Source organism: Haliotis asinina, chromosome 2 (genome assembly GCF_037392515.1).
Source record: "Haliotis asinina isolate JCU_RB_2024 chromosome 2, JCU_Hal_asi_v2, whole genome shotgun sequence".
Taxonomy (NCBI): Eukaryota; Metazoa; Mollusca; class Gastropoda; order Lepetellida; family Haliotidae; genus Haliotis; species Haliotis asinina.
The window spans coordinates 69,360,190-69,379,710 of record NC_090281.1 but is presented as its reverse complement, the minus strand read 5'-3'; the positions used below and the strand labels follow the sequence as shown (position 1 = coordinate 69,379,710).

General features: G+C 40.4%; 2 protein-coding genes across 3 annotated transcripts in view; one reads left to right on the top strand and one right to left on the bottom strand.

Annotated features, from left to right (window-relative positions):
- LOC137274211 (uncharacterized) overlaps positions 1–1,501 on the top strand; it is a 31,603-nt gene extending 30,102 nt beyond the window's left edge. For both annotated transcript variants that reach the window (XM_067807271.1, XM_067807272.1), the window contains one exon: positions 161–1,501. In XM_067807271.1, coding sequence (XP_067663372.1) covers positions 161–402 — 242 coding nt within the window. In that variant the 3' untranslated portion in view covers positions 403–1,501. The remainder of the gene's footprint in view (positions 1–160) is intronic.
- An 8,610-nt stretch (positions 1,502–10,111) lies between these two features.
- On the bottom strand, positions 10,112–11,824 carry LOC137272824 (piggyBac transposable element-derived protein 4-like). Its single transcript, XM_067805230.1, has one exon. It carries the CDS (start codon positions 11,822–11,824, stop codon positions 10,112–10,114), a length of 1,713 nt encoding a protein of 570 aa, XP_067661331.1.
- Positions 11,825–19,521: the final 7,697 nt, after the last annotated feature.

Genomic DNA, 19,521 nt, shown 5'->3' with positions numbered 1-19,521 from the left:
ATATCAGTCTTAAAATATTTATAATGTAAATCATTACAAGAGGAGAGGTCAATATCATTTATTTCAAAATTCCGAATTTCAGACTACAGCATTGTTGAAATATACAAACATAGACTTGTTAACTTTACATACAGCAATGTTTGAATGTTTTTGTTTCCAGGTGAATTTCTCGTGTCATTGACCATGCAGGAGGACCAGAGTTTCTACAGAGAGCATGTCTTCCACTATGATTGTTATGGGAAGATCCTTGGTGTTCTTCCCTTCCTTGGACCTGGGCCAAGATGTTTTTGTGTGGAGTACCTGAAGGGTCAGGAGGATGTGACAGACACAGATTGTGGCACAAGGGGCTGGTATGTCTTTATGAGGGATGGCCATGAGGGGATTATAGGTGTACATCTGTGAATACCAGGAACTGTCACAGACTGGCCATCTGTGAATACCAGGAACTGTCAAAGGCTGGCCATCTTTCATTAACAGGAACTGTCACTGGCTGTCTGTCAGGGGAATATAGGTGTACACCTGGTGATAAGAGGAACTGTCAGAGACAGGCCATTAGGGGAATATTGATGTCCATCTGGTAATAACAGGAACTGTCACAGACTGGCTATTATGGGAATATAGATGTGCACCTGGGAATAACAGGAACTGCCACAGACTGGCTATTAGGGGAATATAGGTGTACATCTGGGAAAAACAGGTATTGTCATGGGCTGCCTAGTACAGGTGTATGCATGTGACTGGTGGGGTTGTGAGTAACACATTCAATTCACTTGTATTGTGGCATGTTTTATGTGTTGTGGTGTGTGGTCCTGTGCGCAGGTCACAAATCTGTGAAGTTGTTCCAAACATCTTCTCTTCACCCATCAATGCATGAGTACCTGGTTGGATGAGAAGGTGATACAACTATCTTGTGCCTCACAGGCAGCATTGGTTGTAGTACACTCTTATCCATTATTATACTATTTAACTCTTTCATTTTTGGGTTGTGGCTTTATGTTTTTGACTCCTCATCTTTGCCATATAATCATGAGCATTCAAAGAAATTATTCCATGGTTACAATAGTATTGCAGATGAAGACACCGATAAAGGATAAAGGAAATGGTGATACTGGATGACCAAGTAACCAAACAGATAATTAAGTCTCTGTGGCTGAAGCAAAGCTGATGCCTGTTTACTTTTAACTCGTAGGTTAATATCATGACTCATTACCTTGCAGTTGGAAACTTTTACATGTGTATTATTTAGGCCATTTTGTTGCCTGTTGAATATATCTGTGTTACCATGGCAGCAGGGTATATAGCATTATATTTTGCACTTGTATTGTTGTGTCATCCATTGTATTGTAGCCTGTGTGATCGAAAAATGTGAACACTTGTGAACAACAGTGCCTTGCTGCCTTTTGGCCCTATTTCCTGGGGTTGAAAAGGAACCTGCATCTGTTTTCAATTTTATTGTATTGAAAATTAACAATAAAACCATGACACTGTCTACACTTTGAAATATTGTTGTCTTATTAATACAGTCATCTTCCTCTATAAAGATGTGCTTGCAACTCATGCAACAGAAAAATCTGCCAACATCTCTTTCAATTAGATTGCCTTGTTAATCCTACCTGCAGTGTCTGTAGTCATGTGTGTTTAGGTCAGCTGAGCTGAGAACACAGGGACACAGTCCAGAGATAGAGGTCTCATCCATTGCCTAGGTTGGTTAGACTAGGTGTCTTGGGATGTGATCCAGTCATTTCCCCATCGGGTCATTAACCAAGTCAATTCCCCCCCTACCATTACCCCACTGGGCAACTGTCATAATGCTGAGTAACAACAAATCTCCACACAACCAAATCAGTCTCATCTTACAACAAATATAGGTTGCTGAAGACCTGCTTTAACCCGGACCTTTACGAGTCAGTGATGTCAGTTTCACTACATGGTACTAAAGGATCGGTTTTACTTCGGCTTTCCACCCTCATAAACCTCATATACCCTAGCTGATATAACAGAAACATATGCCACAAAACTACACATCCTTAAGAAATCGCTGCTGAAAGAAGTGCCAATTTACGATTCTGACCTTATCATGAGCATGTGTTTGTGAAACACTATGAAATAGTGTGGACAGCAGGTGTTCGCGAATATGTGCGTGTATCCTGCTTCACTAGTAGTACTTGACGCTTCTTCACCAAAAACAATACAGGACTAAATGCATGGTACCGGTTAAAATTGGGTTCCACATCGCATTGCTGTGTTAAATCTGGAACTGTCCTTCATGTGTCTACCAAAAGGAATTTTGAAAGCCGTCCTGGTGTCTCAAGTGTAACCTTGGTGAAACAACTTCACAAAGAACATTGACGTCAAAAAGGTGTAAAATTAGACCTCGTCCATCTCACAGTTACCGCTCCAACTCCGCATGTCACACTTAATGGCAGTATTTATGATGCAGATGATATAGGCGGTGATGGGTCTTCTCTCTCGCAGGCTCGCAGATCAGATGAACCAGTCCAGTACATATACACCAGATGTCAAAATTGAATCAGTGGGACATCATTCAGAAGCCTGCCCACAAGCTGGACCAGCAACAATCTCGTTAGTCGCCTCGATCTAGTTAAAGCCGGATCATGCCAGCTTAAGCGGTGGATCTATTAAGTTACATCCTCGACATCTCCAGGGTATACGTTCCGATAAGTCTCCACTATACCCTGGATCTACGGTCCGAAATTTTTATTACTTCCCTTTGCTGACTCGCATTCTCACAATCAGTCAATCAGCTAAGCCACCGTTACAACTGAACATAATTAAATTTTTATTGTGTTCATTAAAATTCTGGCAATCTGATTGGTTAACTGGGAACATTTCTTTTGAGTTCATTTCCCAATGAATCTGAAAAAAAAATAAGCCACGCCCACCGCAACCGGACTACTTTCAGACCTTAGGAATGTCGGGGAATACTTTTACCCTACCATTACCCCACTGGGCAACTGTCATAATGCTGAGTAACAACAAATCTCCACACAACCAAATCAGTCTCATCTTACAACAAATATAGGTTGCTGAAGACCTGCTTTAACCCGGACCTTCACGAGTCAGTGATGTCAGTGTACTTGAGCTGGGCATTAACCATTATGAGTGTGCGGCAGCTGTGGGAAGTCAAATCCTTTATGAAGCTCCATGTCTTTTGACCATCAACTCAGATAAAGACCCACACTTTTGGACAGTCAAAGAAGATTCTTCCCAATATCTTTGAACCTTCGAAATTCTTACAACGCCTTATTTTAATCCATGGTTAATACAATTTTCTTCGGCTTCATGTGGATATTTCTGCTAATAAAAAAAAGGAAACAGAATAGGAAAACAAAAAACATAACCTTACCCTGATACAAATCGTCTAAAAATTCTTCACACTGTGGCCAGACAGGTATAATAATTAATGTAATAATTCATTTATCACGTTTGTCAGCACCATAGCCATGGTTGTGGGTTTCACTACATGGTACTAAAGGATCGGCTTTACTTCGGCTTTCCACCCTCATAAACCTCATATACCCTAGCTGATATAACAGAAACATATGCCACAAAACTACACATCCTTTAGAAATCGCTGCTGAAAGAAGTGCCAATTTACGATTCTGACCTTATCATGAGCATGTGTTTGTGAAACACTATGAAATAGTGTGGACAGCAGGTGTTCGCGAATATGCGCGTGTATCCTGCTTCACTAATAGTACTTGACGCTTCTTCACCAAAAACAATACAGGACTAAATGCATGGTACCGGTCAAAATTGGGTTCCACATCGCATTGCTGTGTTAAATCTGGAACTGTCCTTCATGTGTCTACCAAAAGGAATTTTGAAAGCCGTCCTGGTGTCTCAAGTGTAACCTTGGTGAAACAACTTCACAAAGAACATTGACGTCAAAAAGGTGTAAAATTGGACCTCGTCCATCTCACAGTTACCGCTCCAACTCCGCATGTCACACTTAATGGCAGTATTTATGATGCAGATGATATAGGCGGTGATGGGTCTTCTCTCTCGCAGGCTCGCAGATCAGATGAACCAGTCCAGTACATATACACCAGATGTCAAAATTGAATCAGTGGGACATCATTCAGAAGCCTGCCCACAAGCTGGACCAGCAACAATCTCGTTAGTCGCCTCGATCTAGTTAAAGCCGGATCATGCCAGCTTAAGCGGTGGATCTATTAAGTTACATCCTCGACATCTCCAGGGTATACGTTCCGATAAGTCTCCACTATACCCTGGATCTACGGTCCGAAATTTTTATTACCTCCCTTTGCTGACTCGCATTCTCACAATCAGTCAATCAGCTAAGCCACCGTTACAACTGAACATAATTAAATTTTTATTGTGTTCATTAAAATTCTGGCAATCTGATTGGTTAACTGGGAACATTTCTTTTGAGTTCATTTCCCAATGAATCTGAAAAAAATAAGCCACGCCCACCGCAACCGGACTACTTTCAGACCTTAGGAATGTCGGGGAATACTTTTACACAGCGAGGGAATTCCCTTGCACTCGGGTACCCTAATGAACTTTGGGTAAACATTGAAGTGATACATTGTGATTAACATAAACAAACAACTCAACTTACTTTTGTAAGAATCCGCTACGCGGATTTATACAGTTTGCACATTGTTTTTAGTTTCATACTTCAATGCAACAAAAGAAATACACAGTCAATCCTTAATTGAAAGTGTCAATAATGATAGCGGTTGCAACTGCGAAGGTTTGGTCGCAGTGCGACTCAGATTTAGGAGACATCATACAGACACATTGATAGGTCCTAAAAATAAAAAAATATATATATATGCAAGAACTCCTTCTGCCTCATTCAGAGAATTTGTGCATGGTTCGTGTTGCCAAGTTTAATCGGTTAGATAATTTAAAAAGCGAAAGTGTGTTGTGATTGGTTCGCTCAGCTTCCCAACGTACACACCTGATTGGATAAAAGCCACCCAAGGGAGGTAATACATTTATCAGGCTTAGCCGTAGATGCATCCTGGGTATAGTGGCGACTTACCGGAACGTATACTCTGGAGATATCGAGGATGATTAAGTTACAGCAGTGAATATATCGGTATCAAGCTTGACTTAATTTGGAAGAGCGTTATAAGTATAGTATGTCTCACGCGTTTCATCTCATAAATACAATCTATATGGAATAGGAAACACGTATCCCCATTCCGTGACCTACTGGTAGAAAACTCTTGTGGCTATAAGCAGGGATAATCTAGATTTCTATATAATCTTCCTGCTATAAGTCTCTCAACTAAGACTGTTAAAGCTATATGCAACAACATAACATATATTTCCGAGTTTCAGTGAACCAAAATGTTTGACATGCTAACTCTAACGATCGTTCTAGAGCATGCCTGAAGCTGTGTACCTGTGAACATATTTCTATGTCTCGTACTGGCTGACTCTGAACATAATTATAGTCAAGGCGTTGAAAATTTCCTGTCTTGTGTAAAGACAAGTTTCTTTTCTGAATGTATAGAAGACTAAAGAAATGGTGGCTTATTTTCGGAGAAGAAAGGAACCTGCACATCCTCTTAAAATTGATAAGGCAGAAATTGAAAGGATGGACCATTACAAATATCTCGGTATTATGTTAGATGCAAAACTTTCGTTTTCAAAACACATCGATCATATTTATGAACAAAAGGCCCAACATTGACTTCATTGTCTTCGTCCCTTAAACACATCGATAATGACCGTTTCCTATCAAACCTTTATATAAAGTGTGGTGACCTGTCTCTTTTTCAAGTTGTTATGAGGGTCTGTCTGCTTGCAACAAAACAAACTTTCCAAAATTGTTAATTCTGCCAGCCAAAGTACTGGAGTGTCGAGTATATTCCCTGTATTCATTAGCGCCAGATAGTCAAGAGGGCAACTAGAATTAGAACTGACAGTACCCAAATTTTATCTCACCACTTTGAACTACGTCCATATGGACGCCGCTTTCGAATACCTTCACTTAAAACAGGTGACGTCTTTCATACCATGTGGTATACGTATTATTAATTCATCAGTTGTTTTGGAATAGTCATCATGCAAGCGACAACGACTAATTTAGCCCCCATACCCTTGTATTAATTCTCGTCAGCGTTCAGTCTGGGCTTTTAAGCATTGTATATATGTTTTGTGAATCTTGAATATATTCATTTTCGGGCCGTTTTTTGATGCAAAAACAATATCTTCCGAGATAATAAAGTTACACCTTATCTTATCTTATGTCTGAACACACACGCACGCACGCACGCGCGCGCGTATTAATTTATGAACCGTAGCATATGTTATATTTCAGATTACACTTTTTTAGTGAAGTACAAATTCCAGTACTTTTTTGGTTGAGTTCAGATATACGTTAAAACTTATGGTGTTGTCGGAAAGAGAACAAAAGATGAGTAAACTGAAAAACATAACGTGTGGCATTCACAGAAACAAGGAATTACTGATGTTAAGAGAGAGAGTCGAAAAATATTCGTTCACGTGGTGACCAGTCCCGGGTGAGTAATTTGCTTCAGCTTAGATTTTGTCATCACTTTCGGTAACAGACTTTGAACCCGATTTAGCGTAACTAATGCTTCAGATATACCTGTAACGAGATGTGTCGATAATCATCGACTGCGCTGGCAGGACTAGTGGCCAGGTAATTGTCAAGAAATGGTTTCCTAGGTAACAGTCACAAACCACGCATTGCAAGAGTTCCCACATCATCAATCTATAATGACCTTCAGGACACACTTTACACTAGCGATCCATATCTGGCTACATGGTCCAGCCACAGGTGAACCGTAGATAATCAGGTATATTTATCTCATCTTTGTCTAGGATATTAACCTTAATCTTCACCACGGGCAAACTTGGCACCAGAACTGTGTTCCAATCTACTCATGTGATATGGCATTTTGGAGTGCATATCTCATAATAACGTTAGAAAGGTTCACGTCGTGTACCTGTACGCGTTTGTAGTGTGATGTAGGATACAAGGAAGTGAATGGATCGGATACATGTGTGAGGTGATCCAGGTGTCCAGATTCAACATCCGTACGCAGGTCAGATTTGGTGAGGGGTTGAACACATGACGGAAACACCTCAAGTGATGGAAGCAAGGACAAGTGTCTTATGTAAGTACATGCTGTTGCTTATCCTTCAACACACTTGTATATACTTATTTAAACGACATTTTAAAGCTCTTCTCGTCGCTGGGATCAGTGAATTAATACCTCGAAAGTTCCAACCTGGCTGCTCATCAACCTTAGTCTTCCAGATGATGACGTGAAACGTTACGCGAAGGTGTGGCGTCTTTTCGAAGGTATTGATGAGAGATTTGTCATAGCAAAGGTCAATGAGTAAGTTTATATCAGATCGACAATGTACATGTCAAGCTGTACAAGTCATTTTCGGTGAAAATACGCCCCAGTATAGCCCATGTCTGTCAATACGGGATACTAAAATGGATTTGATTTTCGTTGCTCTCCTTAACCTATGTATGTTTACAAAATATACAGGGTGTATAAACGGCTTGTGCATGGGTCAGGATCTCTCTCTTGGGCACTTCTCATTACTGCGATGGTATATCATACAAGTTTTACAAGTAAACTTTCCTTTAACTGTCTATTACGCTGGTTTATATAACAATAAGGAACAAAAACTTACCTCAGCTTTTCCGTAGAACACTATCTCTTGAATGTGGCTTAAGTGTCGTCCTTCTTGATTTTGTTGTAATTCAAATGAGATTCTCATTGAAACGGGAAGATATGAAGGTAATTTAAGGGAATGTAGACTTTGAAGATATTAAAATAATGGTTTTATTGAAGAATATCACTTCCTACTTTTATGTCCAATTTATGATAATATTATCAAATACATAAAGGGATATTTCTAATCCAGGTGGTAACAAATACCGTATCTAAACATGTGACTAAAAATACTATTAGAGCCTTATCCATGTACACATTTCATGCAATGGATTATATCACAATATAATGAATTTGTAAAACACCGTATATTACATACAACTGGCCTATAGCCTCATTAGTATTGTGAATAATGAAATGATGGATGGGCCTGTCCATTAGCATACCACTAAGTGCACAGAGATGAATATAGACTTACTATAAGTAGGCATCATTTGGTTAATCAGTCTTTACAACTAAACCAACCATCCCTCTATTCAGCAAACTATGTCAACTCGTTATTGGAGTATTTCACTCCCATTTAGGATACGTAAAATAATAGCATGCTTTCAGGTAGATACACAAGAAATAACTAGACAGTCTATAAACGATTTACTTTAAATGTATACATAGCGATGCTGATGACGTTATCCCATACAAGTTGATAGGTTGGTTATTGTCAGTATACCACACTTACAAAATGTCCATGGTATTGAGTAGAGAGGATTAATCGCCGCTCGTAACTGGGAATCTCGTTGTAGTAGGGTAGCTATTACATATACAGAGACTGTATTCTTTCACACACGAGATTAGAGCATAGCTCCATTTACATGTGTGCGCGGTGGTTAAAGCGTTCGCTCGTCACGTTTCCATTCCCCACCTGTGAATTTCTGAAGGCAGCCGTTGTCCTGTTGTTGGAATATTGCAAAAAGTGGCATAAAACCCAACTCACTCACTCCATCACATATATACTGCAGTATTGTGACGTATTTCCCCGAGGCTTGTCGGAGAGGTGGCTAAATGAATCGGACTTGGATTATTAGGAGTCATCGTTCACCGGCGCCTGGGTCGTTTCCCTTATCAATCACTAGTTGTTTCTAATCGACACTGACATAAAAGTTTGTGTGCAAACGGGGTGCAATCATGAGGTGGTCACTCACCTTCCTAATGTTTCTGGTGAAGTTTAGTAGGCGTATTGTCTACTATGATTATAATAAAGTTGTTTGTGGTTTACATATCGTGTTTCTGATTTAGGGATTCTGTAATTGTGCAAACGTTTATTTTGGTGACACAAACCACACTTAGTGATTATGGCAGTTTAGACTCTTGCCTAAAGCCAGGGCCCGGTAAACATCCAGATAAATGGTTACATGAAGTAGGGGGCACGTGTCCATGTCATGGACTCAGAATCATCATAGAGCAGAGGGCATGAATGAACACTGTAAGGCATATTACTAAATGAAAAAAGAAAATCACTCGGAAAATTTGGGAACTATGCCATCGGTTATGTTTTGACAGAAGGGTAGAGAGGCCAAAAGTTTATATTCCCTTGTACCCCTTCATTCCTGGTCAGATAAAATAAAAATAACATGACTTATTCATCAAACAGAGTTTTATTCTGGCTGTAACACAGGAACAGGAACAGGAACAAGGAACTTGTAACAACCCATACCTTATCCCACTGACAAGTCATGGAACAGCCCCAAGTGGAATAATTTATGATTTAACTCACAACATAATAACATCAAATGAAGCAAGTATCTCAGTTACCACAATTAGTGTGATTGAAGGGTACACTTAATCTCTGATGTCAAATATAATTAAAAAGAATGTTACTAAATTAGAACATTTTGCTCTTTTCTTTTGATAATGGTGCCATTTAGATGATGGTTCACTTAAAAATCCAGAATTCATTATTGCTAAGCTCTGTTAAAATCTCCAAGGTAGGTGAAAAGGATTTCAGGAGACTATCTCACAGCTTTATCTTTAAAGAAAAGAAATTCTTAAAAAGACCAAAATACTAAATTTCAAGATAACCGCAAGGCTGTCTTTCTCTGTAACCAGAGCCTGAAAGGTTCTTGGAGCAGTTACTGAAAACATACTCCAACCATTCCTACCCACCCCAACCCATGTTATGGTCAGCGCCTAAACAATTCTACCCTAGCTGAGGATCTCAACAATTCACCCATAATCTTCCACTGTGTATTAAACAAAAGTATGACAACAGACAAATATAAAGAATGAAGAGGAGCAATTGTTATGCTACAAATGGTCTTTTAGAAAATATCATCATGTTCACATGATCAGCAAGTATCTCAGGAGGAAACGCATGAGGAGAGATTTATGTTTTCTCCTGTCTCTGAATGCTTTGTGAAAATGTTCAGAAAAAACAAAGGCCATCTCCTATGTTAGCATTAACTTTGAAGCTTGTAATCAAAGCAGGTGTGGTACCTCTTGAAGCATTTACCAACACACAGAGCTACACCACAGTCCGGACAACCAAGTGAAGTCTGATGGCGCTGATGACTCTTCCTGTCTGAACATACAACACAATCCCTAGGTGTTTTCCATTCATGCATTTGCTCAATGAAATGTCTCCCATTCAATCTCTCAGGCACAAATGTTGAGTCATAGCTATGGACCCAAGGAAAGGGTTGGTTGGTGTCTCGGTACATCTCAATCAGTCCTTGCACAACATCTTCCCTGAAGAACCTGTAGCTTTTAGCCTTCTTCACTGTTTCCTTCTGAAGGATGTAAGCATTGTACATTGCAACTTCTTTGAGAAAGTCATAGATGATCAAGTAGGTTCTTCTGCTTTTGTTCTTGCAGAAATACTTTGTTGTCAATGTCCTCATGATATTGACTCCGACCATGAATTGATTTGCATCAGCTTCCATCTTTGGTTTCTGAATATCTTTGTAACCTTTTGGACTCTTCTTACTTGTAACTCGTTTATGAAAAACCTCATTCCCATGGACTGAAGACAGAAAGTTGACTTTCCTTCGATCATTCAAAGAACTTGAAGAAGACATCACCAAGCCTGTGAGTTCATCTTTGTGGAACAATACAGATCCACTATCTGCCTTCCCTGGTGATTTCTGCAATGCCTTGGGAATGTCATCTCTTTTTAATGTAACAGGCCCACAACTTCCAAGTCCTTTCCTTGACAAATATAAAGCAAGAGTTGGTGATGTGAAGAACTTGTCATGATAGATAACTCTGCTTGTGTTAAAGTAAGGGGCAGACAATTCTGTCAATACATCCATCCCAAGTCCATTGGAAGAAGGTTTTTCACCACAATGAATCTTCCAATTCAGACACATTCCATTCGTGCTGTCACACAGACACCAAATTTTCACCTCAGAATTAGTTGTTGCTGAAGGGACGTGCAGCTTCTGTGATGTCTTCCATCTACCAGCACACAGATTTTCATGAGGTGCATAATTTTGAAGGCACTGTTCTTTCATGGCATCACTGAGAGGACGCACATTAAATATGGGATCATAATCAGCACTTCCTGGGTCAGGACACATGGAACTGTCATTGAAATGTAACATGGACCTCAGACATGTGAATCTATCTCTGGACATCATCTTCTTATATACTGGTGTGACATTCAAACCAGAGGTGGTCCAGTACTCGGACACATCTGCCTTAACGCACATGCCCATTGACATCTCTAGAGCAACAAAAACCATGAGTTCTTCAGCATTAGTTGGGGCATACTTCTGAAAGCGGGAAAACATTGGTAGTTTAGGATTCATAGCTACAAATTGAGAGGCATATCTGTTTGTCTCTTCTGCAATCCTTGTGAACAGACTGGGTGGGAAGTATGCCAGAAAATAATCTACTGATTTCCAAGCTACTGTTATTGCCCTGCTCCCTGGGCTTTCAGTGAAGTTCAGACGTAACATCGGTTGCATGGGTCTCCCAGCAGATATGTTCTCACTTGATACCCAGGAGTACAAAAGATCTTCTGAATCCATTTCATCTGGATCCCACTTTTCATCCTCCAGATCATCATCTAATTCAGGTGGTGGCTCATTGTCTAATTCAGTCTCACTCTCACTATCACTATCCTGCTGCACAAATGATAAATCAAATACTTCTTTCTCTTCTGTTGACATACCTTTTGTTTTATAGCCCCTGCATATTGAACTGAAAGTGCATGTGCTGAAAAAAAAACAATGGGATAATATTTTAATTATAGTACAACTTCCAACACATATAGGTTATCATGTGTGTTTTGGGATGGTTAATATCCTGCATTGCCAGTTTTCTACTGATCACTCATTTCACTGCGTTACGTCATGTAGTTTCCAGTCAGCATATTTGTTAAAGAGCGTATTGTTGTCAACAGATATTAACTTAGTTTGAAAAATGACAAAAACGTGTGGAATTTGGGAAAATTCCAGTTAAACTTTTGTACAATAATGACAGTGTTCGCGAGGCATTTTGCAAGCGTACGTGTCAACTGACAAAATGTCAAACAGTTCATTCGAGATTTTCCTGGCTGCTGTCCGAGTCAGTGATTGCAAGACGCCTGCGTTTCGGTGCTGGTGAAGGCGTAATGAGTCTCATCTGTCATTACGAGACAGCAATTTTCTCTCATCGAGGTACTCACAGTACCGTAACCACGGCCGTCAATCTGGACACAATCGCCGATAGATGGGCGTGACGCCATGTTTGTTTACAGTGTGGAAGTAGCCCCTAAAATTTGGACATGACCTCTCTGATTTGCATCGGTATCCGTTTATAACCCCAACGGATACCGAAAATATTCGTATCACACAAGGGTGATAGGAAGTATAATAGAATCGTCATCGTGTAGTCTTGAGTTTGGATGGGTGAGGGAAGTGACGGGACTATATTTTGAAATGAAATGACAGCAAAGCAGGTCTTCCCGCAATATTCACAACTGAGTGAAGTCAACGAAGATTGAGTGGAAAGCATTAAACAATTTTTCCAGGGTCTAGATTTATCATTAAGGTGAATCATTAAAACTTGTCTTAGTGGGCTAAAGACTGGAATTAGCCCTGCCAATGTGTCTAAAGGGTATTGAATAGTTTATATCAATATCAATTGATCATCTTTGATATCATTTGCCTACTGTAGCACCGTTGAACGGCATGCATATTATCTTATTTGACACCATTCCTAAATTTTGATACATGCAGTTACGCAGTTACAGTGTTTGTTACTTAATCATTCCGTGCCACCGATATAACAATACTCGCCAAGAAATAACTATTTTCCTTGAACATGTAGTCACACAATCATCTTTTCGATGCCAGTCGCCATCTTGAGGTTCGTTCATTCGGAACCGACGGTTGGAACTAAAGTTTTCTCGTATCTCGGAGGCACAAAAGGGCCATAATCTCAGCCTAACGTAGGTTAGCCACGCAGCTAATTTCCTCGGTTTTCTTATTTTGCCAAAGTTCACAACAGGCATTCTGGAAACTCCCCTCTTGTTTACGTGGTTCAGCCCAAAAACATAGGCCTAAATGGGATTCGAACCCACATGCATTTGATTGCCTTAGGCCACTAAACCACTTGTGTACCCTTGTATAATGATATGAACATTATCAGACATCATCAAATGGTATGCGTGACGTTTTCTGTCCAAAATTTTGACAAGTATGGCGTCTGACATCTCCAAGAACACAGGACGCATAAATTGAGGATAAAAGATTTGATTTTCCCACTTCCAGTTTTAACCACGTTGCTGTCTATAACGTTTCCCCTAAGTAACACAGATAGGTGCTGATATTTAAATATTACATGTTAAAAGAATACTTCTCACCTCAAATGGACAAAGTTAAGTTCTGTGATCTGTGACAATTTCACTCTATCACATGTACTATCTACCAATAATTAACACTGTTCATACTTAATCTATAATAATGCCACAATAATGAAGAATGATATACAGTGGAAGCTGTCAAAGCCGGCATCTGTCCAATCCGGCAAGGTGTCAACACCGGCATAAAATCTCAGTCACGGCTGTGGCTTGAACATTTATCACCAGCTCTACAATCCGGCACGTTGTCTAAACTGGATTGTTTCTTCAGTCCCGATGAGTACTGGTAGAGACAGCTTCCATTGTATGTATTGTGAGTTTGCTTTTCAAAATTTAAGCAACAGTTTAGGCAAGGGAGGATTTGCACGTCGCCTCATAATTTCAGTATAAGATCTATTCATTTTTCTACTAATAAAAATCCCTCACCGTGGACAAGATAGCATCTAGAGTTCAATCAGTCCACAACGTTCCTGTATGATTTGAGACTGTCTGGTCGGGCAGCCTGGTGGTCACGCCGAAGATGCGGGTTCGATTCAACTCGTGGGTACAGTGTGTGAGGTGATTTTTGGTGTCCCTACCGTGATGTTACTAAAAGCTGGTAGAAGTGAACTCAATCACTCACTGTGGTGAGCCTATGTGCCGAATAATTTCAGACTCTCTAGGAGTTCGGGTTAGACGTATTCTCCTGGGACTAGATTTTCGAAGCTCTCTTAGCGTTAAGATAGTCGTAAGTGCCATATATTAACATTAACTTATGGCTATCTTAGCGCTAAATGATCTTCGAAAATCTAGGCCCTGCAATCCATGTCAGTCGTTGTTCACAACATCAGTAACTGGTTTGTCCAGTGTGGCGTTAAACAACAAACACAAATTTCAGCTTTTTACAAATTTGTTGTTTTAATCAAGGGCTCTAGAATAAGCAAAGAGAGACGTCTGTGTCAGCAGTCAACCTACCTGTGTGGCGCTCTGCATATACATGTACATAATTTAATGAAAAATAACAGTTGTTCTTATTTCACGGGGGTGACGAGTCTGCTAAGGCTTATGCCTACCTTGCATGTGAACGGGGTGAGCATGTAAAGTTATTTCGTCTAGTACCCATGTCACGACTTGTCTGCAGCCTTAAATACGTACATATGATCCTATCTGGTGAACACGTAACATTGTGACAGCCTAAACTCTTACAGAAGTGTATTAATGACCAATGCCGCTGGAACAGGATGTATAATGGTATTCAGTATTGACTCCCTTATTGTTGATTCATTATTTATTTTCTTTGAGTGTGCAACATGTTTTTATTTAGTTAGTCATAGTCTCCTAATTTTTTACGCCAATAAGTAGAAACTTCTACAAAATATTTAAAATGCAAGAATGCAGAGTTGATCATCCCAAAATGGATTCCACCAAGCTAAAGTGAATTCACCCAAATGTATGGAACATCTAAAACTTTTGTCAGACCGTTGGGCTGTTCAGCTGTAACTGTAGACCGCCCGTCTCCAACCTCTAACCCTAGGATCATTGCTCATACTTTCAGTCACTCGTTTGTCTTCACCAAATTCTTTATACAGGTGGTAGAGCGTCCTGGGTAATCAAGGGTATTTATCGCCATTATATAGGTACGATAATAAAATGGAGGAATAGCATTGAAAGACTAACGAATCTATAAGATAAACGCCCACGTCGTGAATATGAAAACAAACATCTTTTCAACAGAGTTATTGAGGCAACCTGTTCATAACGGAATCACGACAGGATGCGAACCCCAAAGTTCACGCGACGTTTAAATGACGTTCCCAAAACATTATAGTGACAATGATTAATGAAATAAATGAGACATTCCACAGCATTGCGCTATTTTAAAATTGTTTTGAGAATTAAGGATCTGAAGTGGACCAAACATTCCGGATCCTCGGACAAATGTTGTCATTCCATCCTACCAAATATTCAAAGACAGTATAACAATCTATAGCACCAACAGCCTCTTTGCAACCAGTGTATTGTAACACAAGTGGACATGTTCCACTAGAGTACATGATAGTGAGAGTTTGGCAAATATAGACGGGCGCTTGTCTAAATGTATGTTGGCGTTTGAATCAATGCTAATGGAAATGAAATATCTTCAACTGGAAACCAGCGTGGTGTTGACGATGAACAAACACACCGTATGCATCTCAATCATACTACATGGTATACCCACTGTGAGTCGGGTGTAATTAGATTGCAAACGGATTCAGGCAGCATGGCGTTTAATGGATAATTCATACGTCTGCCATACATGTCAAACTGGATATTCCCAAGAGTTTATCGTAGTGTATGGGAGTGTGTGAAGTAATTTACTTGGGTACAAGCAGTTGCAGACCCGCCCGAGGACATATCTACATCAGTGCTGGGATTGAGGAATGTGTCGAGGTATTTACCGTCTGGCGAGTTAGTGACAGTGCTGACATTTCATCATGGACCCTGGGAGTGAGAACACAGGTACTGAAGTATTGACGAACTTACTGTTATGCTGTCGTGTCTGTGTCATCTATAGCCTCTGTGATGTTAAGCCTATGATGATCTGTCGTATACACACTGCTTATCTTCTATCTATCTACACCGCCGATCTACAATGTCAATCATCTCTCTCACATAAACGTAACTATGCAAATTTACTGCTTCACGAAACGCTGCCGATCTACTCTCTCTCTCTCTCTCTAGGACAAATTTTGTTGATTCGGCTGATCAAGGTTTTATTATAACAAAATTATTGAAAAATCAAAAATTTAACTAACAGACAAGGCAACATGCCCTTAAAGAGGGATGAGGTCACAATTGTGTTTACAATCAACAATATCGGGTATTGGCACTATTTGCGTTGATACAGCGGCGGTGCACTGAAGACACCAGATAACAGAACGGGGTTTGTTAATGTTAACCAAAGACTGGCCTAACAATCCTTTATGGAAGGTTCTGCTCCTGTCGTAGGCGTTGATCCATTTCACTCCATTGGAGGAAAGGTCTTAAGAAACGGTCAAACATGCTTATACAACAATTCAAAATCGACAGTGTCAAATCGGGCTGGGTAATATTTGTAGTTGTAAGTTGTATTTTCCAATGAATTCCTTGCTAGCACAATTCAATCCCGCATATGAGGGGCGGGGTAGTCCAGTGGTTAAGGCGTTGGATCGTCACACCGAAGATCCGGATTCGATTCACCACATAGGTACAATGTGTGAGACTCATTTCTGGTGTTCCCCGACGTGATATTGCTAGAGTATTGCTATAAAGGGCATACAATCAAACACACTGTCTCAATATGCGTCTACATATGCGTCTCTAAAACGTTCTCCTGGGTGCATTTAGACCATCAGATAATATCTAGATCCATCTATGGGCTGTAAAAACTGTCTCTATTGTTTGAACGTCAGAGCTTGTCTGAAGTTAGGCAAGTCTGAAAGAAACGTGGAAGACGCATTTCACGTATGGATGACCGTGCGGCTGGCCGGTGTGCTCCCTCAACTAGTTGGATACGCTCTGTCAATAATTTGTCTCAACCCCGTAACTGTCCGAGATGTTAGGTGTCAGTTTGTCGAATATATATATATGCACAAACCGAATACGGTTGTCTTGTTGGTCTGACGTCACATGTGGACGACAAGTCGGTGTTGACCTCTTGTAGACAACGTCTCCAAAGGTCTAAGTGCGTATCAATGAACATTAAATGCCTCTCAACGTCGTCTGATGACATTTCTGTATGCAGAATACCCATGGCGCGTAGACATTGTGTTTTCAGCAAGACGTTTTTTCTTGTTCGCGTTGTTTACGAGTGCACCTGACAGCCAGTGAGTTGATTAAAGTTAGAAATCAAGTGTGAGTGTTTTGCATATCAAAGTTGTGACCATACGTCAGTATGCTTTTAATGTTTTCGAATCACGACCAGAAAGTCGAGCAACTGTTTTCATGAATATGTATTAAAATATGCATCATCCAGTTTAAAAGTAAATTTTATGTACTGAAATTGATATACATGTATACCACATTTGCATTTTTCTTTGAAATGTATTCAGTTTTTGTCCAAAGACTTCCCGCCTTCACCGGTGTATTTTTATTAGTTCATTCAGACCGAGAGTAAGGTCCACATTCATGTGTTTCACTGCAGCGACATGGTAAATTTAGTTCCCATTCATGTTCAACACAAATTAGGTTTATTTTCAGAAATGACTCAGAGAGCAAACATCTACAGAAATCGGCGTTTCCAATTTGTGGCATGTTATTTTTTGTACTTCGTGAACAAATATAGCATGTAACATGTTAGTAAGGGCCATAAAAAGACAGACACGAGGAGCTCCTTGTGGTGTAAAATTCACCACAATTTTCGAAACTCTCTTAGCTCTAAGATAGTCGTAAGTTAATGTTTGGAACTTACGACCATCTTATCACTAAGAGAGTTAAATGTGTAACTGTGTTCATGACCCCAGGTTCCCCAGGTCCCCTAGAGTTCCTTGGTGATGATGGTGTGGTCTTGTGCAGAAACCAGGTCCCATATCAGAACTTTGTAGTTAAGCAAAGTTATAGAGACGGAGTGTCCTTGGATGGGTGACTGTGTTTGGCAGCTTGACTCCCGAGAGTATCTATAGGATTTATGTCTTGCCTACAACGAAGCACATGTAACGCATGTGGTCTCACCTTAAACAAGTACATTTGCTCAAAATTGTCTCAGGGCAGTAGGGGTAGCCTGTTGGATAAGGCGTTCGTTTGTCACGTCGAAACTCCGGGTTCGATTTCCCACATGGGTACAATGTGTGAAGCCCATTTCTGGTGTCCCCCACCGTGATATTACTGGAATATTGCTTAAAGCGGCTTAAATTCCAACTCACTCACTCAAAATTATAAGAATGAAGATTTTTATGGATATCAACTTCTTTATGTGAGAACACAACGTTTCGGAGTTAATGCTTACTCCTTCATCAGGTGGCAACCGGCAACTTCAGTCAAGGGACCTTTCAGCAGTAACAGAACGACTTGCCGTTCCCTGGCTCCAGGGTCAGTTGAATCCATTACTCTGCCGGTCGCATTTAGCTGAGGTATTGCTAGGGTGAGAAGTGAGGGTTGCCCGCTGATCTCAAAGGTGTACATGGTAGCCATGCATCGGAGCACATTCATTCAAGGATTAACGCAATATAAGTTTTACACTCGGACAAATTTTACTTTGCCTCAGCCCGTCTCTTTAATTCACAGCAACCTGGACGGGACCAGACAGGGCAGGCTCCTTCCGGGATTTGGATTTGTATAGACCGATTAGTTTGGTTGGTTTTTTGTTTAACGCCGCACTCAGCAACATTCCAGCTATATTTCGCCAGTCTGTAAATAATCGAGTCTGGACCAGGCAATCCGGTGATCAACATCATGAGCATCAATCTACACAACTGGGATACGATGACACGTGTCAAGCAAGTCATCGAGCCTGATCATCCGATCCCATCATATGACAAGCGTGGGTTACTGTAGACTAATTCTAACTCCGATATTCCGAGGTTCGACTCAATCTGATGCGAGTTTGAAAGTCAGAAGATTGAGCACACACTCATGCACGCACGCACAAAGAGGATTTTTCAATACAAATTCTTGTACCGGTGTCAGTCAGGGGTGCTTGAGTAGTCACCAAAGAGACTCTTGCATAAAATGTGTTCTATGTTGTACCGGGGACTCTGTTAAACGTCTTGTAATCATTACGCAAACAGTTGTATGGTTCACTATACTCGTAAAGTAAACACTTAACGCCTCTGGGATGCTTTAAATAAACAACACTAGTATTGATCGAGGTTAGGGATGTTTAGGACTAGAACTACTGAAACAACATGTAATGAATTTCATCTTATCTTACCATGTATTTTCTACAAGTTTGGCCCTTCTGACTTTCCTAGGCCCTTGTGACTTTTCCGTTTTAGCCCTTTTGTCCGTTGGCCATTTTGTCGGACATGTGACGTAAAAAACATAGAGCGGTCTGCAGAATGTGCGCAGCACGAGAGTTGCCTCCCTTGC